The sequence below is a fragment of the Zootermopsis nevadensis genome, unplaced genomic scaffold, assembly GCF_977971745.1.
Source record: "Zootermopsis nevadensis isolate Lab colony 2312 unplaced genomic scaffold, Znev_1.0 Znev_ptg000061l, whole genome shotgun sequence".
Classification (NCBI taxonomy): Eukaryota; Metazoa; Arthropoda; class Insecta; order Blattodea; family Termopsidae; genus Zootermopsis; species Zootermopsis nevadensis.
Window position 1 is genome coordinate 11,619,348 of NW_028259192.1, and position 17,873 is coordinate 11,637,220.

The 17,873-nt window shown below is 34.7% G+C and overlaps 1 protein-coding gene, 1 long non-coding RNA gene and 1 other non-coding gene across 5 annotated transcripts in view; 1 reads left to right on the forward strand and 2 right to left on the reverse strand.

Annotated features, from left to right (window-relative positions):
- The first annotated feature begins 365 nt into the window (after window positions 1-365).
- Window positions 366-12,397, forward strand: LOC147871201 (DNA damage-regulated autophagy modulator protein 2-like). Of its 3 annotated transcripts, none has more exons than XM_087340311.1 (7): window positions 366-782; window positions 1,558-1,636; window positions 2,032-2,153; window positions 2,864-3,090; window positions 4,083-4,221; window positions 5,021-5,172; window positions 6,304-12,397. In XM_087340311.1, exons 2-7 carry the CDS (start codon window positions 1,566-1,568, stop codon window positions 6,427-6,429), a joined length of 837 nt encoding a protein of 278 aa, XP_087196437.1. In that variant the 5' UTR covers window positions 366-782; window positions 1,558-1,565; the 3' UTR covers window positions 6,430-12,397. The 3 variants fall into 3 exon arrangements, with proteins under 3 accessions (XP_087196437.1, XP_087196436.1, XP_087196435.1); XM_087340310.1 differs by having other exon boundaries at window positions 366-568; XM_087340309.1 differs by lacking the exon at window positions 366-782 and adding an exon at window positions 796-1,050.
- The window catches only part of LOC110838274 (uncharacterized), a 136,898-nt gene continuing 125,524 nt past the window's right edge, over window positions 6,500-17,873 (reverse strand). The window contains exon 2 of the long non-coding RNA XR_015532551.1: window positions 6,500-6,562. This is a non-coding gene — a long non-coding RNA (uncharacterized LOC110838274). The remainder of the gene's footprint in view (window positions 6,563-17,873) is intronic.
- Window positions 14,029-14,100, reverse strand: TRNAD-GUC (transfer RNA aspartic acid (anticodon GUC)). Its single transcript has one exon. It is a non-coding gene; the product is annotated as a tRNA-Asp (tRNA).

A 17,873-nucleotide genomic window follows, 5' to 3' on the forward strand; every position in this document is an offset into this window, starting at 1 on the left:
TAATTATTGCTGCTGTATCCCATTATTGCAGTTGATTCGCTACTTGAAATCGGCACGGCCGTAATTTCAGCTGTTATGTAGCTGGATTTGTCACAAATACTTCCTGTGTCCCGAAATGTTGTTACCAGTCGGAGTACTGTTGTTTCATTCGGCATTTCCTTGTCAGGATATGCATTGCTACATGAACATTTCCACATTATATGTATATATTGGTGATGATAATAATAATATATTAGATACATTTCACAACACAACTATCCTGTATGATCTTATTTAGTGAGAATTTAATTTTAGTTTGTGCAAGTCCTGTATAACCCATATTCCACATACTTTGCGAAATTCCTCACGGTAAAAACTCTTGGTACAACAAAAGAGCAAACTAATCAACTTGCGCTATTTGGAAGTAGGCATGTTTCGTCTTTTGCTTCAATGTGTTGTTCGTTTTCTGGTAGCTTTTCTGTTTTCAGTGACAAGTGATCACAGGTAAATGTCGGAGTACTGTCCAATGGAAAGCGTTTCAACTGTCAGCAGGCAGTATTATGTTCCCGGGATGATGTTATAAATATATGTAAGTTGTCATATATGTAACTTTTTTGTGTCCATTTCACATTAATAAAATGAAAGAAACGGCAGAATATGTAACTGAGCTAAGTGATGTAATCTGTTGAGGTACAACACCATATATGTACAATGTTGATCAACATAACCTTGTTTTTCAATTAATCACAGTGTTCGTAAGTTACTCCATGAATATGGAAACAATTCTGTTGATTCAAAAGATGGTAACTTGTTACTTTTATTACAGCTGTCGTTATAATGCCATTGAGTAACCAATCAAGTTTAGAGATATTGAAACTATTTGCCTGTGTGTTATGCAGTCCTACACAACCTCCTATGCTGTCTCCAGTGGGTTAAAGCACTTGGTATGGACATGTACTGCAGCTGAGATGCATGCTGTGCATTGATTAACTGTGAGCCATTTGCTGGTGTGATTGTATACAGCCTTTGTAAAGTCATTGTAATGGAGTACAGTCATGTTCAAAAATGAAGGTATGGAATAAGGCATAAGTTGAAGGAGCAAATAAATAAATAAAGGAACACCTGCTGACATGTTCTACATCCTTTGGTTGAGTCCTAAGAAGTATCTATGGAATGTAAATAAACTCTACTCTACTCTACTCTACTCCTGCTGTAGTACAAAATAAAGACTAATGTTTTCAAGTAATTGCATAGATTGGTTGTTTTGCAGGACTGTGTAACATGAACAATTAAAAGGCAATGACGTTCACTCTGTGCAAATGTTTAACATATTCTTTCATTTCCCTGTACGTCTCTCTTCCAGCTAATACATCAGTTTGAAAACTTGGACTAGTGAGCTTGTTCACATCTGAAACACATCTGTCCTCAATAATATGACCTAGCAGGGTATATTATGATCTTTCAGTCCAGCTTTGATTTTATCTCACTTAGGCCTATATAAATTTCCAGCATTTAATGTTTACATAATTTGCAGGGCAACTGTATTTGTTTTTATTGTACACATTCTTGTACTTTCAGAAAACATCATGGTTTATGAAAGAGTGTATTTACTGCCTGTTGCCATATTTGTGATCTTTCCATGCACATTTTTAGGGACGTAAGTAGGATTTCATAAAATATTAATGTATTGAACTCATAAGAAATTCTTGATTTAAATCAATAAAATGCATACTCGCTGAAACCATGCAAATTTTCTAGTATCAGTTATAGAAACTGTTTAATAAGTTCACTTTTCTTGTCAAAAGATCTCTTTGAGGCCTCCTGTCAGGAACAAAGATTTTAATTTTCATTTCATTCTGTAATAAATGTTATATTAAAAACATTTTTAAATAACTTCTTTGGTGGCATTTGTTAAAAATTTGCAAGGTCTGTGAAAAATTCCTTTTATATATATGTTGATTTTTGTGACCTGTGCTTGGTGTTATAAATTGTTCACTCTTTTCTTCTGGAAGTATTTACTTTGTAATTACATTTATAATGTTATATTTGCAGATACATAGCTGCAGTATTGTTGGGTCATGTTGAACCTGATTTTCCTTATATAAGCGATGCAGCCACTCATTCACCAGAAAGTTGTGTCTTTGGTCAACTGATGAATGGTGGGACAATCTTATGTGAGTTCTTAGTGTTAATAATTCCATGTACCTGAAATGTAATTGATTGAATTGTTGGCTTCCAGTATATGGAGATTAATAGAAAACATGATTGTATTGGTATTTTCTCCATTATACATCTTTGTTTCTTTCATTCCTTTTCCTCTCTTCCACATCTTGTACCTCATCCTCCATCTTGCATTAACACTGATGAAATTTAAACTGATGCTGTATTACTGTGGAATGTCCATTACATATTAAATGCATGGTAATGTTGGGACAAACTCAGAGTAAAAATGTATAATGTTTCAAGCAAATTGTTATTTAAAGTTTATATTTTCCAGTGTAATGTGCTTTAGAAGTGTAAGAAGAAAATTAAGCAGGATTTCTTTCTCTGTCCTTACAATGAAATTACCCTAGTATAGGGGTGACCGATTTTCAGGACATTGGTTATATTAGAAAAATTTTATATCTGAAAGCTAGATTTTATTGTACCAATCCTATGAAGATCTGTGCAGTTTCTTATTTATGAATGCTTAACTTGCTCATCATATTATTTCAAATTTATCATGAGGAATGCAGCCAGTTTGCAGGTTTTAGAAGCTTGTCCCTATCGGAGGAGGAGAAAGAAAAATTATATTATTTTCTTATGTTATTTGGATATAATTAATTTTCTCATTTTCTTTTAATTTTTAAGGCTGAGTTTGAATTTTGAATGTTTTTTTTTTCAGTGGTCATGGTGATCTACATACGTTACAGACAAATAGATGAATATTATAGGAGCTATGCATTGCCATCAGCTGTTGTTAAACATAATAAAATTGCATTATGGATTGGATATTTGTCCTGTTTTGGACTCAGTCTCGTTGCAAACTTCCAAGAAACAAATGTTATTATTGTTCACCTCACTGGTGCCTTTCTTTGTTTTGGACTTGGGACTGTATATATCTGGTTCCAAGTAAGTATGCCCATTGTATTTATTTGTGTTCTTTGTGTACGGTGCTTAAAACTCATGACTGTTTAGGAGGCTGTCTTTGTCCATATTTCAAATACTAAATTATAGACAGATTTAATTTTGATTTTGTATCAGTCAAAAATACAAAAAGCTTAATTTAAACTTTACCAGTTTTCTCAGAAACTGGGCATTGCACAAAAGATCTGTATAAGACAAAGTGTAGCTTTCAGTGAGGTCTACAGATTTTGCTTAAAACATTTTTTAATATGGTGAATGTTTAACAAAATAGAGAGAAAAATAATTTATGACTCTGGGTTCCTGTCAGAAATCAAATTCCAGTAACCCAACCCATAACCATATACTATACTGACTGAACTATCCCAGCTCACATTTAATGTCATATACTAGTTTTTTGTGCAGCGCCTAAACCATTTCAAATAAAAGTTATTAAACTAAATATCTTAAAAATTACTAATTCTGTTTACTTTCTTTGAGAACTTTATGGAATAATAAGAATATACCATTATGATCCATACCACTTAATTTTACTACAGCTTTAATCAAAACTTGGTTAATATGCAATAAAAGATAAAGTCCACAAGTAATTCTTATGTACAGATAATTAAGACAAATTTAGGTATTATTTAATATTGTAGGTACATCATGAAATGGCAACATTTGTGTTTTTAAACACTTACTGTTGTAGATAAATTTCACAAACATGTTCACATGATTCCACTGTGACTCAACTTTTCTCTGCAATTGATTTTAGGTTAAATAAGTAGTATACTGTTTACAACCACATTTCTGACTGATTTTTGATTATTCAGTTTGATACCTTATCTGTTTGAGGCCATAAATGATGGTAATGTTTATAGGCAGCACAATTATATATATATAAAAATATATATAAAACTGTCTTGGCAGTAGCCTTATATATTATTAGTATGCCTTTACATCTTCATGTGTTTCTCATGGGTACTTCTCTTTTTTAGGCAGTATGTTCATATTACTTACATCCATTAGCAAATAGCATAGCTATGGCTCATGCACGAGTTGTACTGGCAATGGTTTGCACTATTTTCTTCATTCTTCTCAGCATAACAGGCGTTATTTCACACCTTCAGTTCCATGGTATGTAATAGAATAGTTGTTGAAGGATTCTTTGTAATGGATGCATGATCTAATATCAATGAAAACTTATCTGTTTTCAGCTGGATTTATTGGAAACTGAAATGTCAGCTTTCGGTGCTTGTTTTGTCAGTGATTTTCTTGGCAAATGTTTCAGTCTTGCACCAGTATCCTCAGGCTTTCCTTCAGTCAATGTGTGGCATCTTTTTATTTACTGTCAGATACTGACACCATAGTTTTGAATTTATTAAACAAATAATGGATGAAAAACCTTGTAGGGATATCAACATCAGTGGATTTTTGTTGATATTGTCTGTGACACACGAGTTGAATTGCTTTTTTACGTACCTGTTGTAGATGAGAATGCATTGTTTTACCATATATTTACAAACCATCTTGAGCACTAACCTGCATTCAGCTTAGACATGTGAGTCACTGATAACAGAGTAACCAGAAAGTCCACATTTTAAAAGGTCTGTGCTGGACAGCAGCATTGTATCTTCAGCAACCCTGTAATAATGAACCTTCAAGGTGTTTCAGGAATCCTTTGATCAGATGAGCAACTGTCAGCTGTTCAAGGAAGACACTACTGTGGAATTCAAAAGTTTTTACAAGTCCAACTAAAAAATACTGTTAACTTGTTAATTGTGCATTCATTTGAAGGCCCCTCAGATTTACCCTTCCAAATCAGGCACTGAATCAGGCTTATTTCCACACTGTATGTTTATTAGTATGTGCATCATGTCATTGTTTTATTAAATATATCATCCATGAAAAATAATGTAATAATTTTCTTTGACAGGAAAAGACCCACGGAAATGGTATCCAGAGGATGGTGGATGGGAAATGCATGTAGCTAGTACTGTTTCAGAATGGATTGTTGCCACATCATTCTGTATATACATTTTGTCGTTTGTTCGAGAGTTTCAGATAATTAACATTGAAGAGCCTGAGGTTTGTATCATCATAATGATGTTGCGTAGTCCAAATTAACAGTTGCACATATTTAAATTATTTTCTGTTATACTTAGTTTAGAAGACTTTTATAATTGGCACAGTGCTTGCTAAATATCCAGCTTTAGTAATTCATTATTTATCCATAATATGACATTGTAATGCAGAATTTTCTGTATGATGACTGATATACTATTTAATGATAATTAATTAGTCACATATTCTTTAGGCAATAGGTGACTATGATGCTACCACCCAGAAGACAGCCTTCTTTGTACTCACTGCCATGAGAACTTCAAATCTTATATCTTCTTCAATTGTTCTTCATTAGACATTTCACGTATATGGGTTGTCTAGCAACTAGGCCTGTCCAACCCTCTCTGTCTTTTCATAGCTCCTCTTCACTCTGTCTCCTAACTTGCTGTACCCATCTTAATCTCAGTCTTTGTGGGTACTTTCCTGAACATTTTATGTTCCACATCTTTTATCTTGTATCTTTACTCATTCTTAAAATATGTCCATATCATCTTTTTCTGGTATTTATTAATTTATGTTCTAAAAGAAAATCTTACTAGCTTGTTTCATTCTTTATTCTCTGTCTTCTGGTGTTTGTCTTCATACTTCTTAAAAGTTCCATTTCTGATGCCACTTGTCTACTAATACACTGCTACTACTTATTTATACTGTTCTGGAGATTGAAAAATGGTGTAAATTGTGGGAAAGTGTAATTGCAGAAAATTTAAAAAAAATCGTTTTGCCTTAACCCTGGAATACTGGAACATTGTAAATTGAAGTATGATTACAGCATCAGTTAATATATGTAACAAGAATACCAGAAATAGAAATCCAATATATTTTAGTAGCAGGCACAATAGTTCTACCTACCTGCTTTCCTACTTTGTGTTCATTTTCATGACTCAAATGTTCATTGATATAATCTTTTGTACATTGTAAATGTTATTATGTAAACCTATTGGTTAAATAGTTTTCTGTGAGTCTATGTTATCACATTGTATGTCATCACATCATGGCACCTTTTGGCATATCCCATCTACACAAAAGCAATTTACCTATCAAATGTTGAACTACATCATACTCATTTATTTTATAATCCTGTATGTATTTTTTCAGATATTTTTAACTATTGAAAGAAGTGTCAATGACAACAGTGAAACCTCTCCCATTACAACCCTTTCTTCTGCCGCAGATGAAGTTAATGTTATTGTTAGACAAGAGGGGGATAGTATTATTACCTGATTGAAGATCAGAACCAATCGCAGTACAGTAAATTCACACAGCAGCCACTGGAGTGAGGATTCAGCAAACCATTCTGTTGTAATTATTGCTTCAAGGCAGACACGCCGTGGCCGTGGTTCTCTTTCGGAAATATCTATAAGCGAACAAGACATATTATTGAGATCTGAGGGTGAATCTCAGACTGGTGTCAGTCATCAAGATGATGTGAACAGAGGCAGTGAGGAGTTGTCTCGTTCATATGTGATAATTGCATCATCATCGTCATCTCCAACCAGTGTAAGAAGTGACTTGCACAGTACTACATCACCTCATGCTTCCGTTAGTCAACAGAACAGTGAAGTAGTTCCTAGTAAACTCTTGTCACTTTCTTTGTCGCTGCTGGTAGCAGCTTTCTTCCAAGCCATTCGATGCCTCACAGAATTTATAGAAGATACATTCAGAACTCTCCATTGTGAACTGGATATGGAGTGAATTTAAGTGTGCTTTTGTACGTAGTATTTCCATTAAGTCAGTTTTCCAACATAAAAATCTTTTTGGCTTTTAGAAGTTTAGACATAGGGTATGGGGGGACATATGACACTGAGAAGCATCAATATTTTAATTGTAGTAAGTCTGAATTTGAATCAGCAGAAATCTGTGATATAACGGCTTATGTTTAAATCGTCATGGCATGCATATTAACAGTATTTTTATAAGTATAACATTTGTATTTACAGAAACACATATGAAAGGTTATCTGAAAATGTTGTAATGTGCTTTTCTTAACTGCATGTCAGCCTATCATATTTTGTGATTACATTTCACAAAAAGTGAAAATATATTTTACTAACAATAAACCTATCTGCATTTCTTTGTTGAATCATAATACTCAAAATGTCTAGGCCATTAACAACAAAGGTTATATATCATTTTAAAAAAATGATATTATTGTGCCACCAATGAAATGCCTGTGACATTGTTTGTAGAAGAACATTAAAGTCTAGATCTAACTTAATCCTTTCATCATTATGGACAATTACAAGAAAAGTACACTGTGTTACTGATGGTACTCTCAGCCAAATACAAAGATGTTATGAGGTGCGATCGGAAAGTTTCCAGACTACGCCTATAAAAACCTGTACACTTATCTCGGGTATTAAATTCATCCATCACCCTTGAAGTAGTTCCCCTGGGAGTGAACACAACGATCCCAGCGCCGCTGCCAAGCCTGGAAGCATGCCTGGAAATCTTTCTTTGTCAGCCTGTCAAGCACCATCTGCGATTCTGCCTGAATCTCTTCTATCGTCTCAAATCTCCTTCCCTTTAGCTGAATTTTCATCTTTGGGAAGAGGAAGAAGTCACACGGAGCTAAATCCGGCTATCCGGCAAGATCTTTGAGCTCCTGACAAACGAGAAGTCAATTCTGCTTCTGGTCCTCAGACAGGAGCCTTGGCACAAACTTGGCTGCGATGCGTCGCATGTGGAGTTCTTCCTTTAGAATCAGCTGACAGGTCCCATAGCCTATCCCAACAATGTCGCACAAGTCGTTGATGGTACGACGTCGATCTTCGTGAATGGCCTGCCGAATCTTTGTAACATTTTCGGGCGTTGTGCTTGAAGATGGTCGTCCAGAACGCTCGTCATCATCGACAGAGGTTCGGCCATTTTTAAAACGTGAATGCCACACAAAAGTTTGTGCACGACCCATTGCGGACTCCCCAAATGCTTGCTTTAGCATTTCATAGGTTTCCGTAGCCGTTTTGGTGAGTCTTTGGCAAAATTTGATGCACACGCCATTCCAAAATCGCAGGAGGGTCGGTGTAATGCACTACCAAAACGCCCGTAACTAAGAAACAAATGCTAATTCGATGATGCCGGCTGGCACACTGATTCACTATGAATGTAGGCCGCACCCCCTAGCGGCAGAAGCTCGTACTACATCCGGTCCGCCCTCTATTGACACAGTCTGAAAACTTTCCGATCGCACCTCGTATAACACAGATATTCTGTTTCAGGAAATGATGAAGCAGTCTTGTTATTAGAGCTTAGTATCTTATGTTTGCACTTTACCAGATTTGAATTCTTGATTCGAACTACTGTCTGTTCGTCAGTTCACGTACTCTTTTCCTTCCATTAACATCCTTCACTGTATCAGTGAACATTTTTCTTTGTGGTGCCAACTTATGTGAACTTAACTTGGAAAATTGTGACTATGTGTGCAGATATATGAAAACTAAAAGTCATTATTTCACAATCACCAACATTTTAAAATTCTGAAAAAAAAAGTGCATTATATCCTACTTTTCTAGATGGTCTTTCATGTATTGTACCTCAGCTTGAGTTGAGCTTAATTATGTTTATGTATGTTACAAGCATGTGCCTTCTTTTGTTGTAATCAGCACTGCTATCTGTACATGCTATTTGTTACAGAAAGTTATTCAGTTCAGGGTTGCATGAACTTTGACTTTTTGCCACATACAATCAATCACAGTGTACTTAATTAAATTTTAGTGATTTCTTTCAATACAGTTTAAACACAGATCGGATTACAGATACCTAAGTGATTAGAAACACATGAACTCAGTGGTATTCAACCTGGGGTACGCGAAGACATCTTAGGGAGTACGTGAAATTTAAAAAAATATGTATTATTTTATGATAAACACTGAATAATCAGTAATTTAATTTATTTTAGATGTAGATTATATACTATGTATAACTTGAATATACACCAACAACTTTGGGGGTACAAAGTTGAAGAGAAATTATATCTGGGGGGTACACAAACAAAAAAGGTTGAATACCACTGCATCAACTGAAAGGGTGACTTTTTGTCATCAATATTAAGTGATTGACTGATGTGTTTCAGACCATGTGTAATGACACAAAATAAACAGCATAAGTTATATTTAGTACAAGTGAAAGTATTACTATTTCACATATTTCTGTCTGCTGATTGTGCATGATGTAATTCATTAAATGTTACCCCTGTCCTTGTTCTAGAGGTGTTAAGCAACCTTTATTTAAGGATGTAACATAGACAGTTTGAGTGGTCTGATAAAGAGTCAAAGTCTGTGTAAATGAAGGAAAATTAGTGGAAATTTCATTCTGTTTACAACAAAAGTTTTTTCTTAAAGAAACTGAGACACAGCTGTGACTTCCCCCCAGCTGAGATGAAATCAGAAGTTACTGTCAACAACTATCTCTTATTGTCCTTATAGTGTGTTATTGAGATACAATAAAATGAAATCCCAGAACTTTATGATCAGCCCTGGTAAAGTAACAAGTTCTAAGTGCTGATTCAATTTGACTTTGAGGTATTCTCACTTATGACTGTTCAGCAGCTTGCTGACTGTAAGTTTGAGTCTGCATTATGTAAAATCCAATATGATATTTGAAATGAACAGCTGGCAAACATAAAAAGTTGACCTTATATATAATGTGTTTTAAGGCACTGTTTTGTGCCATTTCTTCTGTATGTAAAAATAATGAGAATTTCCCAGATAATGTCAGAATATAACTCAAGAATAAAATTATGAATTGTGGTATTATACAGAATTGGTGATGCCTGTCAGAAGTATGTAATTTCTGATAACATCTAGCAGCTTCAAACCTATCATTATTCTTATGCAGTATTTATTTTGCCTGTAAAGATTTACTCCAAAGTATTTCAATCCATACTGGTCTTACTAACTCTTTGAGACCTACACATTTGAAAGTGTCGCCCTGTCATATTAACCTGTGCAGTTTAAGTGATTATTACTGGTCAAGTTGACTCAGCAGTAATATCCCCAACTTGTATGAAGTTCAGATTTTATCCAGAGCACTTGCTAGTTGTAAGCTTTTCCCCAAGACAATGCAGAAAACTTCTAGAATATTATCTTAAAATAGACCATGACTGCTTGCTCCCATATCTTTTCTAGTCAGTGTATATTATCATCCTGTAATTGAATCCCACACTACATAACCTCTGTGGTTGAATAGTGAAAATAAAGGTAACCTACAAATGGATATACCAAGTGGGTTTTCTAGAGCATTGCTTTATACTCTCTTCTTTTCTTTAAGGTTCAAATACTGGGCTATTTTGGCATTAGATGAAAATCAAGAATGGAGCCAGTGTTGTGACGTAAATAAAATGGATAGCTTCTGGTTGAGAAATTAAATTAGATCTTCAATCTGCACACAAATATGTGTTTCTGATCTTGTAGATTTGAATTTTTGCTGATCTCTGATTTTATATTTTAAGAAAGTGCTGTGGATGGTACTGATATATAATCCATTATCCATAGCAACATAAGTGCTGTGCTGTGCTGTGTTAGAAAATATTGATCCTGTGTAAATCAGTTGAAGTAATCACATTGACAAGTGTTTTGCTGATGCAATTTTATCTCACAGCTACAAGTTAGTTATTGAATGGCTATTTTCAGTACAGTACTCGACTTGCTTAGTAGAATAAGATATTGTCTGATAGTAGTATCTTTTCATAAAATAAATGCAATAAAGCAGAATCTCTTGAGTGTACCAATAACAATTATATTATTCATTTTTGAAAGTATTAGACAAACATTCTAACTTTACTATTATTAAGCTTTGTAATCACATTCCCTTAATAGTTAGGCTCTTTGCTGAAGAGGACCATGTGGAGTTTATAATTTAAAAAGGACTGCAGACACAAAATAGAATGGATGTGTGAAATAATATACAAACAAAGCCCTTTTTTTGTATTGAAATTTTTAGTATGTTTTTTGTGGCAGAATATGTATATATTGTTCAAATTTATGTTAAAGTAATATTTATTTCTATTGAAATTTTTATCATGTTTTTTACTGTGGCAGAGTATGTTTACATTGTTAACATTTATGTTAAAATAATATTTATTTCTATTTTATTTTTGCATAAGTAATAGTCTCATATCAACCTTTATCCAATATCAGAAATGTAATTTGTTCAAAGTATGTAACATTATCTAGCTTTATAAATATTGAATTGCCATTAAAGTACTTGAATCATGGACCAGTGTGCTGCACTGTCGTAGTTAATGATTTATTGGAGTATTAATGGGGTTTAAAAGTTGCAAATAAATGTGTGGTTGGCCATTTCAGTTCTTCCTTTCCCTTTGAATAATAAAGCCAGTAAGTTACAAAAGAGATGTTCTAGTTTGTCTTCAGAATAGACTGATTTGGAAAATATTCCCCTGCAAATTAATACAAAACCTTTTCAGGAGCTTCCCCCTTCCTTCACTTGTCTGCATTAACTCACTGTGTAGCCAGAAGGTAAGAAGGCTACCTGGCATTTAACACAATTTGGGCTAATGACTGTTGTAGGCGCAGATTTTGTTAACATATTAACCAATGAAACAATCATTCTGTACTAGTTTGACAATATAAGTGAGATATAGTCATTCCTCACTTTATGAAAATTCACATTATGACATTTTTCTTACACAAAGTTTTATAATGAAGTGCATACCTTCCACTTGGCTTATAATCTGAACACAAACTTGCTCATCTAAAATATTCCAAACAAAATCAAACATGTGCTAAATGAAATGCAAACAAAGGTTATAATGTCACCCTGTCATTTAATGAAACTGCTGGAAGTACATGAGTCAGTTTGCTTTATGATCTACTTTGGTGTGCATCTTGTGAAATATTCTGCAGTTCTGTCATAGCATATGTTTCTAACATTAGAATTATTATAGATATTATATTGGGTAATAAAATTGTTTACTTTTAATTTGTTTAGTCATTTGGGAATGTAACCCCAGTTATAACATTGCATTTATGGGAAATAAGTACTCACTTCACAAACTCTCTCCAGGAATGTAACTATTATGTACAAACCAGAACTGCATATATATTTTATTGTACTGTACCACAAATCTTACATAACTGTGTACCTATTTTGCTTCATTTCCTATACAAAGAATAACATTTGAGCACTGAGTTTTGTATATGAACACAAAAAATAAAACTGTAAAACAGGTTGATCTTCAGTCTTTGCTTTTATGGTATTAGAATTACACAAAGTATATTTGGATTTGAGGTTTTCATGACAGTAAGTCTAAAGATGGCTGTCTTCTGGGTTCTTATGCCTTCTAGTCTGGTTGAAGTTTACCAGCATTTCAGAGGTCCTTGCTGCCTCCATCATCACTCATCGCCCCGATGGTGGAGGCAACAAGGACCTCTGAAACGTCAGTAAACTTCTTCCAGACTACATGGTGCAACAACCCAGAAATCAGCCATCTTAAAAGTATATTTGATTTTCATATTTTATGTTATTTTACTTCCAGTAGCTGTAATACTTTGTTTTTCTTTCTTTGTTATTGTAAGTATTGTATTATAATTTCTATCTGCATTTTGTGAAATGTAACAATAGTATCTTGATTCAGCATTGTGTTTCCTTGTGCATCCTGCTGGCTGTGTCGAAAAACTGTTTAAAAATTTTAGGTGTATTTCCAACACTAAGCATTAAGATCACTTTACTAATTTGGTCATTAATAAGAATGGAACAATTCCAAAATTGATAAACTGACTTGATTAGATTTGACAAATGAGAGGTATATAAAAACTTGTCCAGCCAATTCAGTTTTCATCTAGACAGTACAGTTCTAACCATCACTTTACATAAAAGCATAAATACTTCTTAGAATTTGTCTCAATAAAAAAATAAAAAGTTGCATAAATTAATGTTTTTACTTACTTTCTCTCATGACCTGTATTTTCTCTTAAAGTAATATGAAGAATATGAATGTCAATCAACTAGTCCTGCCGAACGCGGTTGTGCGCTGCTTACTTTCACAATATTCTTACAATCGAAAGTGGCGCGTAATGAAATCCGCATGTTATGTACGTGAACTAGTTCAGCTCATTTCTGTATAGATGGAAGTACTTACACAATATATTTTAACAAAGTGTAGCACATCCATGGAGGCATCTACCTCTAGTGTACACAACAGGAACCAACGAAATCCATTGCATTGCGATGTAAATTTCATGCCTTCATTATAATCTTCATAACGGCCTGCCATCGGTTCCTGTCCTGTGATATACGAACCCGAACTTTCTTTCCTAAGATACACTAATATCACCGTACCTGGTATTTCAAGTTCCAATCTCCGCCTAGGAACCGGCTTCCTGAGATTTTTCTCAGTCCCTTCTGGCAAATTCAAATAACTTAAATCAGGCGACGACCGCTTCCTTCCACACCCTTTACAGTTAATTATTTACTAACATTTTCTCATTCGATGTTATATGGTCAGAGCTACTGAAAAGCGTCGTTCAATAAAGCATGAGAAAATATTGAAGTTTTAATATCATGTCCATTTTCCGAACCAAAGAATCCACGTATAACACATTTCATAACGATTTTTTTTCCAAACCTGGAGGGCCACCCCTTTTCGGTTGACCGCGACTACTTATTTAAAGTATTCGCAGTTGTCCTTCTCCATCTGTAAATTGAGAATGTTCCATACCATGGCAACTGATTCACAAAATTTGTAACAAACTGCGTTTAATCATTTTTGCCACTTGCAGTTCAAAAAATGAAACAAAATATCAGAAACGTTTCATAACAAACGTTACTATATAATATTAAATATATTTAATAAAAAAAAAATTCCTCCCCGGCGGGGAATCGAACCCCGGTCTCCCGCGTGACAGGCGGGGATACTGACCACTATACTACCGAGGACATATGTAAGTGAGCGGAGAGTAAATATACTTATTAATACAAAAATTACATATGACAATTTAATTCATTTATAGTTTCAGCATATTAGAAATGGAGAGTGAGCAATGATTTCAAATGTCACCATTTGTTTAAAATGGCAATACCAACATAACGACAGAGCGAAATAATTCCAATTAGAATATATCTAATGAACGATCAGGCCTGTTTTACCCAATCACGTTAGCTTTCAGTGTCCGATGCAGTAGACTGGAAACAATTGGACCATTCGAATATATGAAGATAATTAATTACATGTATTCACAAAGCAAGTGAATACGTCTATTGGCTTTATTCAATCCAAATGCACGAAAATCACATCGGACCCTTCGGCTATAATTCGGACGCTCTCGGTTCCAAGCCATCTAGTGGGGGGTAAGTAAACAGGAATTCGTGGAAGTGACGTCATGAAGCGTCGTTTCAGCTATTTCGAGTTAAAAAGAGCCTATTGGTTTCGTTGGTTAGGACGCACATTTCTTACATTGAGTATTCTCATGTGTTATCTAATTACGCCTTTGCTTCTGTTGAAGTTTATTCGTTTGATTCAATTTAATCCAGGCTAATAATAACAACATAACATTAATAATATTTATCGGAGTGAAATAAGTGACTGTGTCTATAGTCAAACCAGAACATTTACAAACAAGTGCATTTATGCAGATGTCTACAGTGAATCCAGACCAATGGAAGGGATAGGCAGCGCTAGAAGAGCTTTAGGCTTGAAAGTCAAACCACTTTGCGTTGCTCTGATGTTGACTTGAGGCGCGTGGTAAATGCAAAATGAAGTTAGTGTGTCTCTTCAGATTTAAGAAAGATACAAGACAGGAACCATAAAAATTATAGTTTAACGCTGGACTACATAAGCGATTTTATTGGCCATTAAGGCATAGGTGAGGTCCATTTGTACCCCCAACGAAAAAAAAAAATATGAGAAGAAATACAATCAAGACACAAAACAGATGGTTATTAAAAGAGCAAAATAAACAATGAGGCCGTGACAACATTTTCACCGAACCAAGATACAGCGGCGAACATTTGTGAACACTGTCATGAACCTCCGGGTTAAATAAAAGGCTTGTAAATTTTGACCACCTGAACGACTATTAGCTGCTCTGGAAGTATCTTGCTCCACTAGTTAGTCAGTTAGTAGGTAGAATAACTTCAGCTTCCACAGATCGGACTTAAGTGTAGAGTATGTAAATGACATCGACGGCTTCAAGTTTTATATTTTTGTATGAAGACAATAGAAAAGGAGCGATATTCTAGCTTTCTGCCATCTCTAACTTCCAAGCTTGTTGAAAGACGGAGCCATAATAGCTGAGACAGGATTAATGACGTCATTTGGTTGTCATGACGATGGGTACACGACTGTTCCAATATATACGGCCAACTTCTTCTATTCGTAACTTAAATGAATGATACCTAAGAATGTGAACATCCCTAAGCAACGTTGTATGAGAAGCATCACCACTCTGGAATCATAATTTAATAATTGATCAAAGAACAGTTTAATGTGATTCGGTTGTTTTGTAACTGTCTCAAAATTAATTTAATGAAAATCTAGAAAGAGTTTTCTTGTTTTGAGAAAAGTTTTATATTTGTTTATGTAAGTGAAGAAGTAAGCATTTAAATAAACACTTGTAGACCGCGTCAGAAATTAAACTATTTCGTTAAGTGCTTATTTCTTCAGCAATTTTAAATATGCAACTAACCAGTACTAGTTTACAAAGTATATTATGATGTTTGCTGTAATGGGTACATAAGGGAGCTTCGAAATAATTTCTCTAAATAAGAAGAAAATTGTCGATATTCATCTTCTGGGAAGGAATGTCGTAGACCTGTGAGTACTAACATTTCAGAGGAACATTCTGCATTTGCAAGCAGTATTTTTCTCCGAAAGGTATTACAGCTTAAAAAAAACGTCGACATCTTTGCTACCGAAAGGAAAAACTTCACAACTGTATTGCAAAGTAAATCTAGCCATCGGCAAGACATGGTATAAATCGAGCACAATTTAAGTTATTCGATGAGAGGCGTTTAGACGATGAAAAACCGGAAGTTCTTTTGTCGTAGAGTAAAATGAAGTTATTACAACTGCTTATGAATCACACGTCCTCAGATTTCTGTAAAACCTTGTTTACTGCAATAAGCTATACAAGGTAACACTGGCTAAACCTACATTCACCAAAACTGATTAGAAGTTTTATTATGGAGAATAGAAAATAAAATATTTAGTGATTAGCTTTTCAGTAAGCTAGACGTCATAATGTGAAAAGTTTTCTTATAGTATTACTGAATATTTTGCTGGGTCTACTCCTAGCGTTTTAACATAGCAATAAAGAGAAACCTCTTCACATTCTTCGTAAAGTTCGAACCTTCTGGTGGGGCTGTCTCTAACAAAAAGTTCATAGCAATTTTCATGATAATTCAGTTGATTTTAAATTACTAGTCGGGGCAGATACAATAACGACCGAACAGCTCTCTCTCTCTCTCTCTCTCTCTCTCTCTCTCTCTCTCTCTCTCTCTCTCTCTCTCTCTCTCACACACACACACACACACACACACACACACACACACACACGCACGTGGACATGATCAAACTACGAAGTTTAATATTTCTTTATGAAATTAGTGAAATTCATTAATCTTAAGAAACGAAACAGCGAAATCTCTCTTAACGCCTGCGACTTCAAGGCAGTCTAGTAAGTGTTCCTCTCAACCTTCCTGGTACCCCGGACTCCCTTCTCAAAATTCTCTCATACACTTATATTAAATACAGTATAAGCTAACGAAAATGTGTATAGAAGGTATAGTGTTTTACTCCGACGTGGAAGTAAAAACATTAAACGAAACAAGCTCAAAACTTATATAAATACATCAAAAAATAAAGGAGTAGAATCTACTCAAATCGCGAAAACTGTAGGTACAATTTGCGGTCCCCCTGGTTGAGAAGTGCTGCAGTGTACCCTACAACTTCCCATGTACGATATAGAACTCTTAAACTTACCCGTGGGGTCGGAAAAGAATAAAATATTTGTTCTGGAGTTCATGAACAGAACAGAAACATGTTGCAGGTATGTGAGGCATAAGTTTTTGAATAACAGCTATGGTTGCTTTTTCTTCCCCATTTCATATTAAAATCCTTCAGACGGCTGCATTCTTTCCAAAGTCATGTCGTGCCTCAATTTCTGAAAATCTGGGAGAAAGTTATTCAAGTTAGGACCAACAGGCCATGCGCATAAAAATAAGCAGCGTATAATTTATTTTACAGTAAAATGTTTTATGCTTACAGCTGAACTTTGGCTGCGCAAAAACATTAATTCGGTCCATTTCGAAACCTTACCTCTGGTTTGTGGATGGAGACTTTTCTGGGGTGATATTATCAAACATAATATTTGTTCTGCACTAATTAGACTACAAAGTAAACTTGTGCAAAGCCGAACATGAAGCAACGGCAGACTAAATATTCTGTGTCCTAAGAAAAGAAAAACTCCATGAAGTATAGCCATTCTTAAGAGACAGTTATTCTCTTAGCTGGGTAAGAATGTGCCTTTTCTGAGCCAGATGGATACAGTCCACAACCTCACACAACATTTCAATTCAATTAAATTTAATTATTTATTATTAGTGTGCTATATCAACAGCCAGAAGGGCAAATACAGCACAAGAGATGAGCATACGAACACAAGGAATGCGGAGACCGACAGCTCCCAGAAGGAGAGGAATCAATTTTTAAT

What these genes read in the sequence shown, in the direction of transcription:
- LOC147871201 (XM_087340309.1), top strand. An exon ending in CCATGCACATTTTTAGGGAC is followed by an intron (nt 1,637 to 2,031) that starts GTAAGTAGGATT and finishes TTATATTTGCAG; the next exon opens with ATACATAGCTGCAGTATTGT. An exon ending in GAATGGTGGGACAATCTTAT is followed by an intron (nt 2,154 to 2,863) that starts GTGAGTTCTTAG and finishes TTTTTTTTTCAG; the next exon opens with TGGTCATGGTGATCTACATA.